The following is a 14,866-nucleotide window of genomic DNA, read 5'->3' on the forward strand; positions in this document are numbered from 1 at the left end:
ATTGATCATTTGGAAATTATAGAAGAGTACTAGGGATATAAAAACAAGTCAATCTTCAAATATCAGTGGCATTCATCGTTCTGTACAATAGGCTTGTAGGAATGCAGAAGGCTTGATCCATTTTGCCAGTTAGTGTGTCTATGCAGTGGAATCATAGAAAATTTCCAACACAGGAGGGCATTCAGCCTATAGAGTCATAAAGTAATACAACATGGAAACAGGCCCTTCAGCCCAACTTGTCCTTCCAAACAAAGTGCCCATCTAATCTAGTCCCATTTGCCATATCCCTCTAAACCTTTCCTATCCATGTACCAGTCCAAATGTATCCATAGACCTGTCCAAATGAATCATTCTTTTGTTCCTGTTGAAAACCTCCCTCTGCACACTTTAAGCACTGGCAGGTCACGGCTCTTCAAGTAAATATCGATGTACTGTTTAAATGTGCTGAGGGTTTCTGCCTCTGTCACCCTTTCAAGCAGTGAGTTCCAGATTCCTGTATAACTGTTCTTTTCCTCATCTCCACACTAATCTTTCCATCAAATATTGCAAGTCTATGACCCTAGTTTTTCACCCCTCTGCTAAAGGAAATAGCTTCAACCTGCTTGTTTTATCTAGGCCCTCCTAATTTTATACATCCGTTTCAGCCTCCTTGGTTCCAAAGTGAACAATGCTCATTTATTCAATCTTCTCTTATAGCTACAACTTATCTGTCCCAGCAACATCTTCATAGATATCCTTTGTACCTGTTTGTAAAATGTGGTGACAAGAATGGTAAGCAATACTCAAGTTGTGGTCTAACTAGTGTTATGTACTGTTCTAGCCTAACCTCCATGCTCTCATATTCTTTACCTTGGTTAACAAAAGAAAGCATTCTGTATGGCTTTTTAACCACAGATGGAACAGGACAGGTCAATAACATGGTTAAAAAGTCATACAGAATGCAATGTCCCTCCATTCCTCCACACCACTCAACCACTCAATATTCTCCCATTTGTTGTGTATTCCCTTGCTCTGTTGCACCTCCCTAAGTGTGTTACCTCACACTTCTCTGCAGTAAATTATATTTGCCATTTTTCTGCTAAACTGGCCACACCATCTAAATCTTCGAGCAGATTAAAGCTATACTCCTCACTGACAACCACACGGCTAATTTTAGTAAACGTCATTATCATATCCTTGCATTTGAGTCCAAGTTATTAATATTTATATCACAAAAAGCAAGGAATGGAATATTGAGCCCTGTGGACATCTACTCATAACAGCCTTTAACTTGTAAAAACTCCCATCAATTATTTCCCCTTGCTTCCTGCAACTAAATCAATTATAGGTCCAATTTATCACTCTCCTTTAGATACATTGTATTTCTGCTTATTTGACCAACCTTCCACTTGTCGAAACCTGAATCCATTGAATCTACTTCTTAAATGTCCCTCTATGCACCAAAACTGACTCACCCTCAAGTAGCCATTTCTGATCATTTCTCAGTCTATTAAAATTATCTTTGCCCTGATCTGAAACATATAATCCTATTTTACCTTTGCCTTTTTCCATAACTATGCTATATTTCTGTGAATTATGATCACAGGAGAAAAATACTCACCTTGATATTCCATCCACCCAGCCAGCTTCATTCCCCACAAATAAATTCAGGATTGCATCCCACTCCCCCTCTTGTACGCTTACTACACACTGGCTAAAAAAGTTTTCCTGAGTGCAGTTTAGGAGTTCCGTAATAAAAGCTAGAAGTGCTCATCAGGTAAGCAGCACCTGTGGAAAGAGAAACAGAATTATTGTTTTATCCTTAATCAAACTTGGAACATATACTGTTTTCTTTCCATAGATACTGCCTGACATGCTGAGTATTTCCAGCAACTCTATTTAAGATTTCCAGCATCTGCAGTTTTTAAAAAAAATTGATTTACTTAGGAATTCTCTGTCTGCTATGTATTTTACATTGACTGTATCCCAGTTAATATTAGGATAATGGAAATTCCCTTACTATTGCTGCCTTAGAGCTTTTGTTTTTTTCAGAAATTTACTTCCAAATTTCCTCTTCTATTTCCCTCACAATGAAGAGCTATAGTACACACCATATTCCTTTTTTGTTCTTTGGTTCTATCCATATAGCTTTATTTAATGATCCCTCTCACAACTGTGATTGTCTCTTTAAGCAATTTTACTACCCATCCCCCTCCACTACATATTTAATTCCCCCTCTCTGTCTTGACTGAAAATCCTAAATTGTACTTCTAGTCTTGTCACATTTTAATCCCACAAACCATAATAGCTATCATGAGGGCAGGCACGGTAGTGTAGCGGTTAGCGTAACGCTTTTCAGTGCCAGCGACCCGGGTTCAATTCTGGCCACTGTCTGTAAGGAGTTTGTACGTTCTCCCCGTGTCTGCGTGGGTTTCCTCCGGGTGCTCTGGTTTCCTACAGGTCAGGAGCTGTGGGCATGCTATGTTGGCGCCAGAAGCATGGTGACACTTGCGGGCTGCCCCCAGAACACTCTACGCAAAAGCTGTATTTCACTGTGTGTTCTGATGTACATGTGACTAAAAGATATCTTATATCATTCTTGCATTTGTCTATTGCAGACCCCTACTCCCAGTCACATTTACTGTACCTCTTGAAGATAGGTATATGGCTCAAAGAATTTAGCATCAATTTAAAATTAATATCAGAGAAATTAATGAAAATAAAAGTGATAAATCTGTAGAGCCCAATGACATGCAGGCTAGGGTTTTGAAGGAAGTGACACTGAAGGTAGTGGATGGCTGGTTGCTACGTTCCAAAATTCCATAGATTCTGGATTGTTTCCTGCAAATTCAAAATTAGCAAATGTAATCCCATTAATTATGAAAGGAAGGAGAGAGACATCTGGGAACTTTAGACCAGTTGGCCTAACATCAGCAGTAGGGAAATGCTGGAATCTATCATTAAGGGATTAGTAACAGAAAATAACAATAGGATTGCGAAGAGTCAAATTGGATTTATGAAAAGGAAATCATGTTTGACAAATCTGTTGGAATTTCATTCTGCAGAAGCTGGACCCCATAGAAATGGACTCCTTGCTTTTTATTCACTTTGGGTATATTTTTATATGTTAGGGGACAGAGAGCTTTACCAACTTGACCATTAAGTCTGCAAGAGGAGCCATCAGTTTACACAGGCAATATATACCTGGGTAATTTTGACATGTTGACCCATTGGCAAGTGTGGTAACCCTCCAGCCAGTGGCTCCATAGAGTGGAGCCAGATGTTGGAACTGGAGGGATGGAGATGCTGGTGGGAATGTTGAGGGAAAGAGGCTATTCTGCAAATAAATCAGTAGCACTGTGATTTTTCTTATGCTTCTGAGCCAAGCATTTAAGGAATGTTTTCTGGTCGAAGGCAACGCAAATTCTAAATGGCACCAGTGTTCCACAAGCACCATAGGACTTCAGTCTGTACATTTAAGTAGGCTTCCACCTATTTCAGGTTGGAGCACCTCTCACCTTCTTCCTGGCCAGCTGAAGTCAGGAAGTACAGGAGGCAATGTGTAGTGTAACCTTTGACTGGAGGGAGGACGGGGCTCCAATAACATCACCATTTTCAATGTTAGCTGGGCCCAGTATGGGAGTGCAAAAGAAAAAGCTGAAGCATTCTCATTTAAGTTCAGCCAGAAGTGTCTCGACTTCCTCCTGAGATTCCCACCCCAGTCTCCACCCAACTTGATTCATTCCACATGACACCAAGAAATGACTGTGAGCAATGGATACAGGAAAGGCTATGGTACAAGACTACAGTACTGAAGACACACTCCAGAACTAAAAGTGCCTCTGGCCAAGATGTTCCAGTACAGATACAACTGGCCAAGATGTTCTAGTACTGTTACAACACAGGTGTCCACCAGACAATGAGGAAAATTACCCTGGTAGGTCCTGTTTATAAAAAGCAGGACAAATCCATTCTGACTAATTACTGCTTAATGTCTGTTCTCAATCATCAACAAAGTGACAAAAGCTGTCGTTGACAGTGCTATCAAGCAGCACTTACTGAGCAATAACCCATTCCTTGATGCCTAGTTTGGGTTTTGTCAGGATCGCTTAGTTCCAGACATTGTTACAGCCTTGGTCCAAATATGGATGAAAGAACTGACCTCTAAAGGTGAGATGAGAATAACTGTCCTTGATATAAAGACTGCATTTGATTGAGTGTGGCATCAAGGAGCACTGGTAAAACAGAACTCAATGGATATTAAAGGGAGAGCACTTGGAGATATACTTTGCACAAAGGAAGATTGTTGTGGTTGCTGGAGATCAATTATTCTAGCCCTGGGGCATCACTGCAGTAATTCCTCAAGTCAGTGTCCTTGGTCCAATGATCTTCAGCTGCTTCATCAATGACCTTCCTTCCATCACAAAGTCAGAAGTGAAGATGCTGGCTAAATAATGTGCAATGTTCAATTCCCATTCACAACCGAGAGAATGTTTGACCATCATGTGGGTCACTATTGACCAGTAGTTCAACTGGACCAGCCACCAAAAATATGGTGGCTAGAAGAAAAAGTCAGAAGCTAGGTATCCTGTGGTGAGTAACTCACCTCCTGGCACCACAGCGTCTTTCCACCATCTACAAGGCACAAGACGAAAGTGGTGGAATGCTCTCTAATTGACTGGATGAGTGCAGCACCTACAGCTCTCAATAAGCTCAACAGCTTCCAAGATAAAGCATTCATTCCCTCCACCACCAGCACACAATATCTGCTATGTGTACCATCTTCAAAATTCTGCAGTTACTTGCCTCAGCTACTCTGATAGCACTTTCTAAATCCATAGAGGTCATATCACCAAGCAGGATGAGGGTAGCATGTACACAGGAGTACCACCACCTGCTGGTACCTTTCCAGGCTGCACATCATTCTGACATGAAAATTAATGAATCTAAATTCTGGAAGTCCCAACCCAACAGCACTGTGAGAGTACTTCCGCGAGAAAGACTGTAGCATTTCAAGAATGTGCCTCACCATTACCTTCTCAAGTGCAGTTAGAGGCAGGTTGTTGGTATTAGCCTTGTCATTAATGCCCAGCTCCCCAAAATGATCAAAAATACATTACTTTTCCCAGTTCCTGAACCCATTCTGTTCTAGGGAAGTAGATCAAAGCTGGGAGAGTAAATCAATCATCCAGGATGTATTGGAAATATGTTGTAACTCTAGTGATGTATTGACAAAGAAGAGGTGGATACACCAACAGAATGTGAAAAATATCTGCAGAAAAATGAATAAACATGGAAGGTGGTAAAACTTTTGGTAGTAGATTGACTACACATTATACACCTCTTGTGACTTAACTTTTAATTAAAGTCATTGGCAAGCAAAATCAGTGGCCAATTGGTAGAATTTTTTAGCAAATCAGATTTCATGAGAAGCTGCAAATTATTAGTGAAAGTAATTGATAGACGAAAGGCAGTGAGTCACTTAACAAAATGATAGCCCCTTTTCAAATGTCCTTTCAAAACTTATGTGCCGATAAGCTTCAACGGAGTATGATTGCACTCTCCCCAGTTACCACCCAGTATGTGTAAGCTAACATCTTACCATGTTGTTTGTTCCAAAAAATAGGTTAATACCTCATTGAGATAGCAAACAGCACAAGTTTATTTGAGTTCACTAGCTCATGTGCTAATATCTCACAGCATGATTTCACAACACAGCAAAAGCAAACTGTATCCTTTCATGTTTAATTGCCAGAATGAGAGAAGCATTTCACAGTGGTACACAAACCACTTCCTAAATAGATTGTCTTGCTGCCAAAACCCCACTGATGTTTATTTACCTTCTTTCTGATCAGATGACAATGCTATATCCTCTGAATCTCATGGTTTGGATCATGCAGAGGATGAAATTAGTCTGTGCATTCTCCTCAATTAGTTTTGGGGTCATTTGGTATATTTCTTGCCCCTCCCAGTGCCCCCAGTAAGTGATCATGAGGACTGTGATCACTGCTGTTCTTGTGATAATGGTTTTCCCTCAATGTTAGGAGGGGAATTTCTGGATTCAGACAGAATAGTGAAGGAACAACAAACGTGTGCCTGTAGTTTGTCACTTAGAGGGAAATTTGCACGTGACAACATAACACTTGCTCTAGTTCATTGTGGCAAAAGAAGATGCAAGGAAGGACATTGCTACTGAAGGAGATTTGCTGTAGTACACCTTTTAGATTGTTCTTCCTGTGGCTGCATTTACTAGTGAAGAGAGGGCTGTTCAATTAAATGTCAGGGCCACCAATAAATTAAATTGCCTTAATTTACGTGTCGAGATTCGTGCGTGTTCTGCTGCACCCATCCAGGTGAACATGGATTATTTCATCATCCTCCTGATTCAAAATTTGTGGAGGATGGAAGCTCGAACAGACAGGAGATAAGCGACTCAGCACCTTCAGCCTCCGTCCACGTAACCATGTTGATGAAGTGGGTGGCTTAGTTTGGCTTCTAATCAATGATGCCTTTTAAAATGTTGATGATAAGGAGCCAGCAATGATTGAAGGTCAAGCTGGCTATCCTCTGTTGGAGATGGCCATTATCTGGTATATGAATGGAAGGTGCATTATGACCATTTGTTGGTACAATGCTAGATGTTATCACAGTGCAATTGTAGTTTAATTTTGACCACTTTATCATCAGAAGTACAGAATATAATTAGAGACACAGGAGACTGCAGGTGCTGGAATCTGGAGCAACACACGAGATGCTGGAGGAACGTGGCGGGTCAGGCAGCATCCATGGAGGAAAATGGACAGTTGATGAAGGGTCTCGACCCGAAACGTCTACTGTCCATTTTCCTTCATAGATGCTGCCTGACCCACTATATTCCTCCAGCATCTTGTCTGTTGCTGCAGAATATAATTTGTTATCTTTGATCAGCTGTGGGGTGAGGAAAAAAGACAGCATGCAATGGATGTGATTACTGGAGGAGGGAGTCAGCCAGATCTAGCCTCGACATACACTCTATCTGTCACTGTGGATAAAGTGAAAATCTCTTTCACCTCCTGCAATGACATCTCTCAGTCTAATGAACCACTTATAGAAAGACCAAGCTTTATGCTTTACACTTTACATTAAGGCTTTACGCTTTTGATTTCATTGCATGTATCATTGTAAAGATGTTATTTTGGCTGAAAGTTTTATTTGATGTTGAATTTCCAAGCATATCTGAAGCAACTTTGTTTCTGTCTTTCAGCTGCAATCCAGTCCGAGTGAGGAGATGACACTAATGACAATAACACTTCCTCGGAGTGCATACTGGCATCACATCACCAGGCAGAACAGTGTCAGCGAACTGTATAGCTTACAAGGCAAGTGAATCAGGGGACCAACACCTCATTAGCTTCCACACAGTAAAATTAATATGAGTGTGTCCTTCTCTGAACCATTCACTGCTCAAAGGGCAGTGAACATAGTGACAGATGTGACATTTAAGGCAGCATTGAAACAGTTCCGTGCTCTCGCACCTGTGGAGATCTTATCTTAATGTGTCAGTGGGCAAAAATATTCAGAGAAGCTCAAGATTAGTCAAGATGAACTGACAAAATGTCAAAAGCAGCACAGAGGTGATGAGATTGGCTGATCTTGTAGTTTGTATACTTTGGATACGTTGGCTCCATTTTCAGCAGCCTACAAAGCTCAGAATGAGTCCACGGAATAACCCCCATGACAGTTTGAACCAGAGTAAGGTCACAGCACTATCCATTGGTCCAGGTCTTAACAGTGCAGTTTCTGAAACATTAGAAATATGGTACATTTTCACATACAGCATAAAATATTTCTTGAACAAGCAAAATGGGAAGACAAGTTACAAAATTAGGTCTGGAGTGTTATCCATGATGGATGCAAGGGAACATATTCAAGTCTAGAATTTAACCTCATCTGCTGCCAATCACAAAGTAATTACAGATCTAGTGAGTGATTAGGCCATCTTGGCTCACATATCCACAATATACATTCCCTCTTCTCTCACATGTTTACCATTCCAGCTTTATGTCACCACACACCATGTCTTTCAAACTATTTTCTTGTATTTTTATTTTTGTTCACTGTTCTAGTTTTGATCATTTGAAGTATTAGACACAATTGATGGGAAGGCTATTACTCTACATTCGAAATAAAATGGGAAATAATGGGCTAATTGTGCCTCAGGAAATCTCACACTTCTATATGTGCTTGGCTAAATGGCAGGTCCACACATTAAAATGAATATGAGTGTGTCTCTGTCTGGACCATTCACTGCTCAGAGGGTGGTGAACACAGTGGAAGATGTGACATTTAAGGCATCCTGAAAATTAAATGCTAGTGCTTCAGATTGTCCACTCCGTCACTGAACTCAACACTGAGCCCAGCAACAGAACGATGCTCTTTGCATCTGCACCTCAGCTTTAACCTAAGGAGGACTGACATAAGTAGTAACACCATTCATTTAAATGGGATTGTTGAACCAGTGGAGAAAGTTAAATGCTCTAATTTATTTTACTTTGTTTTAATGCAGTAAATTATTTGTTAGTGTTTAATATATGTTTAATTGAATTTAGCTATTTTTTAAAGCATTAAATAGTTAAATATCTCTGACAATCAGATACACTTAAAAACTGTTAAATAGCTTTGACAGCTGGCAAGGCCTCAGGAGATTTGAGGCCTACTCACTGCTTGGAGCTCACTCCACCTTGCTGGACACTCCTGGGAGCAGACAGTCAGCTCCCTCAGTCCACCACAACAGGAAGAACTATGGGCCATTTTCACTGGTGTCACAAGGTGAACAGTCCAGTGTTGAAGGGGAAGAACTGTTTACAATCTATATTAACTGAATGTAGGGAATGAGTATACTGCAGCCAAATTTGCTGGTGATAAGTGGTTAGCAAATAATGAGAAGGACATAACCAGCCCACCAAGGGTTATTGACAGGTTAAGTGAATGGGCAAGAAACTGGCAGATGAAGCATAATGTGGGTAAATATGAGATTACCCAATCTGGAAGGAAGAATGAAAAATCAAATTATTATTTAAATGAAATTACAAAATGTTGTGGTACAAAGGAATCTACGGTTCCAGTATAGGAAACACAGGAAGTTCAGACACATGTACAACAAGTAATTCGGAAGATAATGGAATGCTGGCCTTTGGTGCAAGGGTTATGGATCATAAAGATAGGGAAGCTTTGATTCAATTTTACAGTGCACTGATGAGGCCTCACCTGGAGAACCATGTGTAGTTTTGGTCTCCATATCCAAGGATGGATATACTTGCATTTGAGGCAGTGCAGAGAATATTCAATGAGTTGAGTCCTAGGATAAAGAGGTTGTTATTTGAAAGAATGTTGAGCAGATTGGGCCTATACTCATTGGAGCTTAGAAGAAAGAGAAGTAATCTTGTTGAAGCATATGAAATTCTGTTATAGTGGATGTTGACAGGATATTTCACCTTATTTGGATACTTTGAACAAGAAGGCTTATTTCCTGAAAAGGTGCCACCCATTCAAATTGGACCTGAAGAAGAATTTCTTCTCTCAGAATGTCATGGCTCTTTGGAATGCTGCACCTCAGAAAGCTGTGGAGTTGGAGTCATTTTGAAGGCAGAATCTGATGAACATTTAAAGTGCAAGAGACTCAAAGGATTTGGGGGAAGCATGGGAAAGTGGTGTTGATGCTAAGGTAAAATAATAAGGCCATGACCATGCAAAGCAAGGTCAAAGTGCTGACTGGCCTTCAGCTGTTCTGATTCTTATGTTCCAAGATTGCTGATGTACCCTTCTCCACATCTCATATTATTTACACTTTGGGTCCCAATGTAGTTTTGGTGAGAGATATTCTGTAACTCAGGCTTAGGAACTCGCTTCTCCCTCAGTGATTATATTACCCATTCTGTGCCAAATTCACTCTGGAATGGTTGCCAACTTCCTGCAGTCAACAGAAGGGTGGAATTAGCAGATGGTGACTGAGGCAAAGATGAAGTGCTTTTTTCTGGGAAATCCCCTCCCGAACATCATGGGCTGAACCATCCATCAGCTGAATTCAATGGCTGTGGTCTCTGCTAGTCTGTGCTTACCTGGGCCAAGACTGATTGTGTTGACCTTCCACACTCAGGGAACAGCAGCAAAGCCTCAGGAAGGCTGGTGCTGAGGCCCTGCCCTCAGACCAACCTGACTACCTTTCACATGAGGCAAATCTGCGAGACTTTTCTATCATAGTTTTACCTGTCTCTGATAGAGCCATAGACTCATAGAGCATGGCAACATACCCTTTGACCCACCACATCCATGCCAACCATTGGCACCCATAATATTAATCCAACAGTTTTATTCTCCCCGCATTCCCATCAACTTCATCCAGTTTCTCTCACTCACCTGCATGCCAGGGGCAATTTACAGTGGCCAATTAACCTGTCAACCTAAATGTCTTTGTGGCAGGAAACTGGAGCACCCAGAGGAAACCCATGCAGTCACAGGGATAACATGCAAACTCCATGTAGACAGCACTGGAGGTTAGGACTCAACCTGGATTGTAGGAGCTGTGAGGCAGCAGCTCTACCAGCTACGTCATCATGCCTGATATTCAGGGCATTCAAAAACTATTATGATTGCTATGAATAATTAAAAAAATAAAGTTATCAAAAGCACTTTAAAATTCTAAGAAATAATTAAAACATTAAAATAAAACAATCTACCTTTTCCACCTAAACTCCAAGCCAGATAGATTAATGTTAATTTAAGTTTATGTTAACTTACGTTTGTCATGTTTGTAACGTATTGTGCTGCTGCTGCAAAAAGCTAATTTTCATGGCATTTATGCCCTGTCCATGTATGCCTATGACAACGATAAGTTTGAACTTGAGTTAGCCCATTGAAATGAATGGGAACTCTAGCTGCATGTATAGTATTGGCAGCCCTGACAGGTGTCGCATCAGTGAGGCAGCCTTCTCATCCTGATGCAAGACAGGGGTCTGTTGTGGGCTTCGTGTGTTTTCAGTGATGGAGCAGCATCAGCATCAGTCACTCAACGTGTCCTGTACTTACAGTGGGACCATACTTCTGAGACTTACTTAAATGGGAGTAGTTGGAATCTAGCCATTCCCTTCACAATCTCTATGCACAACCCACCTGCCTTGTCCCAATGCATCAGTAAGCATGCAAGGTACAAGTCAGGAAAATGATTTCTCATTAAGGACCTATCAAACTATTTCTTTCTTTCGTTAGTAAGTTTTTTTAGTAAGTGTTTTGAAAGTTTTTTCTAACTAGTCAAGTGGGGGCTGGTCTGCGCAGGCGCGGCGCGGGCAGCTTAAAAAACAAACAGCCTATAGAGCGGGCATCGTCGGAGCGGGCAGCGGAGTAAGTGAGAGCAGAGTGTTCTGGGCTTTGGCCCAAGGGGCTTCGGCGTGAAAGAGCAAGGAGGGTAAGTAGCTGGTAAGTAGGTAAAGGTAAGGTTTACCTGTTGTCTATTATAGATTTGTAGGTGGGATTAACTAGGGGGAAAGAAAAACAAGGTAGTCAGATGGAGGACATGGTCATATGCTGCAGCTGTTTGATGTGGGAACTCGTGGACCTTACTGCGGTCCACGATGGCCACATCTGCAGTAAGTGCTTGAGGCTGGACGAACTTCGGCTCAGAGTTGATGAGCTGGAGTCACAGCTACATACACTGTGCAGCATAAGGGAGGGAGGGAGTTATGTAGACACAGTCCATCAGGAGGCAGTCACCCCCCTTAGAGCAGGTACATCTGAGGTTCAGCATGCAGATAGAATGGTGACTGTCAGGGGAGGGAAGAGGAGGAAGAAGTCAGGCAGGCAGACAGAGCAGGGAACCCTGGAGGCTGTTCCCCTCAGAAACAGGTTTTCCACCTTGGAGGCTGTTGAGGGGGATGACCTGCAGGGGCCTACCTGCAGTAACCAGGTCTCTGGCACTGGGACTGGTACTGCTGCTCAGAAAGGAAGGGTGGGAAAGAGACATGCGGTAGTGATAGGGGACTCGATAGTCAGGGAAACAGATAGTGACAGTGGCATGAATCCCGGATGGTATGTTGCCTCCCAGGTGCCAGGGTCCGGGATTCTTGAGGATTCTTGAGCGGGAGGGAGAACAGCCAGAAGTTGTGGTCCATGTTGGCACCAACGACATAGGTAGGAAGGGAGATGAGGTCCTGAAGAGCGAGTTCAGGGAGCTAGGCAGAAGACTGAGGAACAGGACCTCAAGGGTAGCAATCTCGGGATTGCTGCCGGTGCCACGTGATAGTGAAGGCAGGAATAGGAGGAGGTGGCAGATAAATGCGTGGCTGAGAAGTTGGTGCAGGAGGGAGGGTTTTAGATTTCTGGATCATTGGGATCTCTTCTCGGGAAGGTGGGACCTGTACAGAGAGGATGGGTTACACCCGAACTAGAAGGGGGCCAATATCCTTGCGGCTAGGTTTGCTAGGGTGGTTCAGGAGGGTTTAAACTAGTTTGTGAGGGGAAAGGGAACCGGAGGAGTAGATCAGAGGAAGAAGGGGATGGGGAAAAGTTAGATCAAACAGGTAGAGAGGCTTTGGGGAAGGAGAAGCAGAATACAGGCTATAAAAGTAGTAAGGTAAGATGGACTGAAGTGTGTTTACTTAAATGCAAGAAGTGTCAGGAATAAGGGGGAAGAACTGAGGACTTGGATAAGTATGGGGGACTATGATATTGTGGCTATTACTGAGACATGGCTGACGTCAGGGCAGGAGTGGATATTGAATATTCCTGGTTTTCGGTGTTTTAAGAGGGATAGGGAAGGGGGGAGAAGAGGAGGAGAGGTGGCGATACTGGTCAGGGACACTGTTACGGCTGTGGAAAGGATGGATGTTGTAGAAGGATCATCTCTAGAGTCCGTATGGGTGGAAGTAAGGAACAAGAAAGGAGCAGTTACTCTACTAGGAGTATTCTATAGGCCCCCCGGTAGCGGTAGAGATGTAGAGGAGCAGATTGGCAGGCAGTGTTTGGAGAGAAGCAAAAATAACAGGGTTGTTATAATGGGAGACTTCAACTTCCCAAATATAGACTGGAACCTGCTTAGTGCCAAAGGTTTAGATGGGACGGAATTTGTTAAATGTGTCCAGGAGGGATTCCTGACGCAGTATGTCGACAGGCCGACTAGAGGGAATGCCATGCTAGATCTAGTTTTAGGAAATGAACCGGGACAGGTGAAGGATCTATTGGTGGGTGAGCATTTGGGGGACAGTGACCATTGCTCCATAACCTTTAAAATTGTCATGGACAGGGACAGGTGCAGAGAGGACAAGAAGATATTTAATTGGGGAAGGGCGAACTATGAGGCTATAAGGAGAGAACTTGGGAGTGTAAAGTGGGGTGTCTTTTTTGAAGGGAAATGTACCATGGAGATGTGGTCGATGTTCAGGGATCTTATGCAGGATGTTAGGGATAAATATGTCCCAGTGAGGCAGAGAAGCAATGGCAGGGTGAAGGAGCCATGGGTGACGAGAGAGGTTGAACGACTAGTTAGGGAGAAGAAGGTAGCATACATAAGGTATAAGCAGAAAAGTTCAGACAGGGCCCGTGAGGAATATAGAGTAGCAAGGAAGGAACTTAAGAAAGGGCTGAGGAGAGCTAGAAGGGACATGAAAAGGCGTTGGCTGGTAGGGTTAAGGAAAATCCCAAGGCCTTTTTCACGTACGTGAAGGGTAGGGGGATGGCTGGGTAAAGGTAGGTCCGATTAAAGGCAAAGGTGGGAGAATGTGCCTGGAGGTGGCGGAAGTGGGAGAAGTTCTGAATGAGTACTCCTCTTCGGTATTCACCAAGGAGAGGGGTCTTGATGACGCGGAAGGGAGTGCTGGTAAGGGTAATGTTCTCGAGGTTGTAGATATCAAGAGAGAGGATGTGTTGAAGTTGTTAAATAATATCAAGATGGATAAATCTTTGGGGCCTGACAGGATTTTCCCCAGGCTGCTTCGAGAGGCAAGGGAGGAGATTGCTGAACGGCTGGTAAGGATCTTTGAGTCCTCGTTGTCCATGGGGATGGTGCCGGAGGATTGGAGGGTGGTGAATGTTGTCCCCTTGTTCAAAAAAGGTAGTAGGGATAGTCCAGGGAATTACAGACTGGTGAGCCTTATGTCTGTGGTGGGTAAGCTGTTAGAAAGGATTCTAAGGGATAGGATCTATGAACACCTGGAGAATAATGGACTGATTAGGGACAGCCAGCATGGAATTGTGAAGAGAAGATCTTGACTCACAAGCCTGATAGAGTTCTTTGAGGAGGTGACCAGGAAGATTGATGAGGGTAGTGCGGTGGATGTGGTCTATATGGATTTTAGTAAGGCGTTTGATAAGGTACCTCATGGTAGGCTTCTTCAGAAGGTCAGAGGCCAAGGGATCCAGGGAAGCTTGGCTGTGTGGATTAGGAATTGGTTTGCCTGTAGAAAGCAGAGGGTTGTGGTGGAAGGAGTGCCCTCAGATTGGAGGGCAGTGACTAGTGGTGTCCTACAGGGATCGGTTCTGGGACCTCTACTTTTTGTGATATTTATAGATGACTTAAATGAGGGGGTGGAAGGCTGGGTTAGTAAGCTTGCGGACGACACTAAGATCGGCGGTGTTGTGGATAGTGTGGAGGGCTGTCGGAACTTACAGAGGGATATTGATAGGATGCAGAGCTGGGCTGACAAGTGGCAGATGGAGTTCAATCCGGAGAAGTTTGAGGTGGTACACTTTGAAAGGACAAACTCCAGGGCAGGGTACAGGGTAAATGGCAAGGTACTTGGCAGTGTAGGGGAGCAGAGGGATCTGGGGGTTCATATTGACAGTTCACTGAAAGTTGCCTCACAGGTGGATAGAGCAGTTAAGAAGGCCTATGGGATGTTAGCTTTCATAAATCGTGGGA

General features: G+C 43.0%; 1 protein-coding gene across 1 annotated transcript in view; it reads left to right on the forward strand.

Annotated features, from left to right (window-relative positions):
- Window positions 1–14,866, forward strand: part of dok6 (docking protein 6) — a 369,202-nt gene that overhangs the window by 322,695 nt on the left and 31,641 nt on the right. The window contains exon 7 of the mRNA XM_052024026.1: window positions 7,223–7,337. Within this exon, the coding sequence (XP_051879986.1) occupies window positions 7,223–7,337 (115 nt within the window). The remainder of the gene's footprint in view (window positions 1–7,222; window positions 7,338–14,866) is intronic.

The sequence above is a fragment of the Pristis pectinata genome, chromosome 9 (genome assembly GCF_009764475.1).
Source record: "Pristis pectinata isolate sPriPec2 chromosome 9, sPriPec2.1.pri, whole genome shotgun sequence".
NCBI lineage: Eukaryota > Metazoa > Chordata > Chondrichthyes > Rhinopristiformes > Pristidae > Pristis > Pristis pectinata.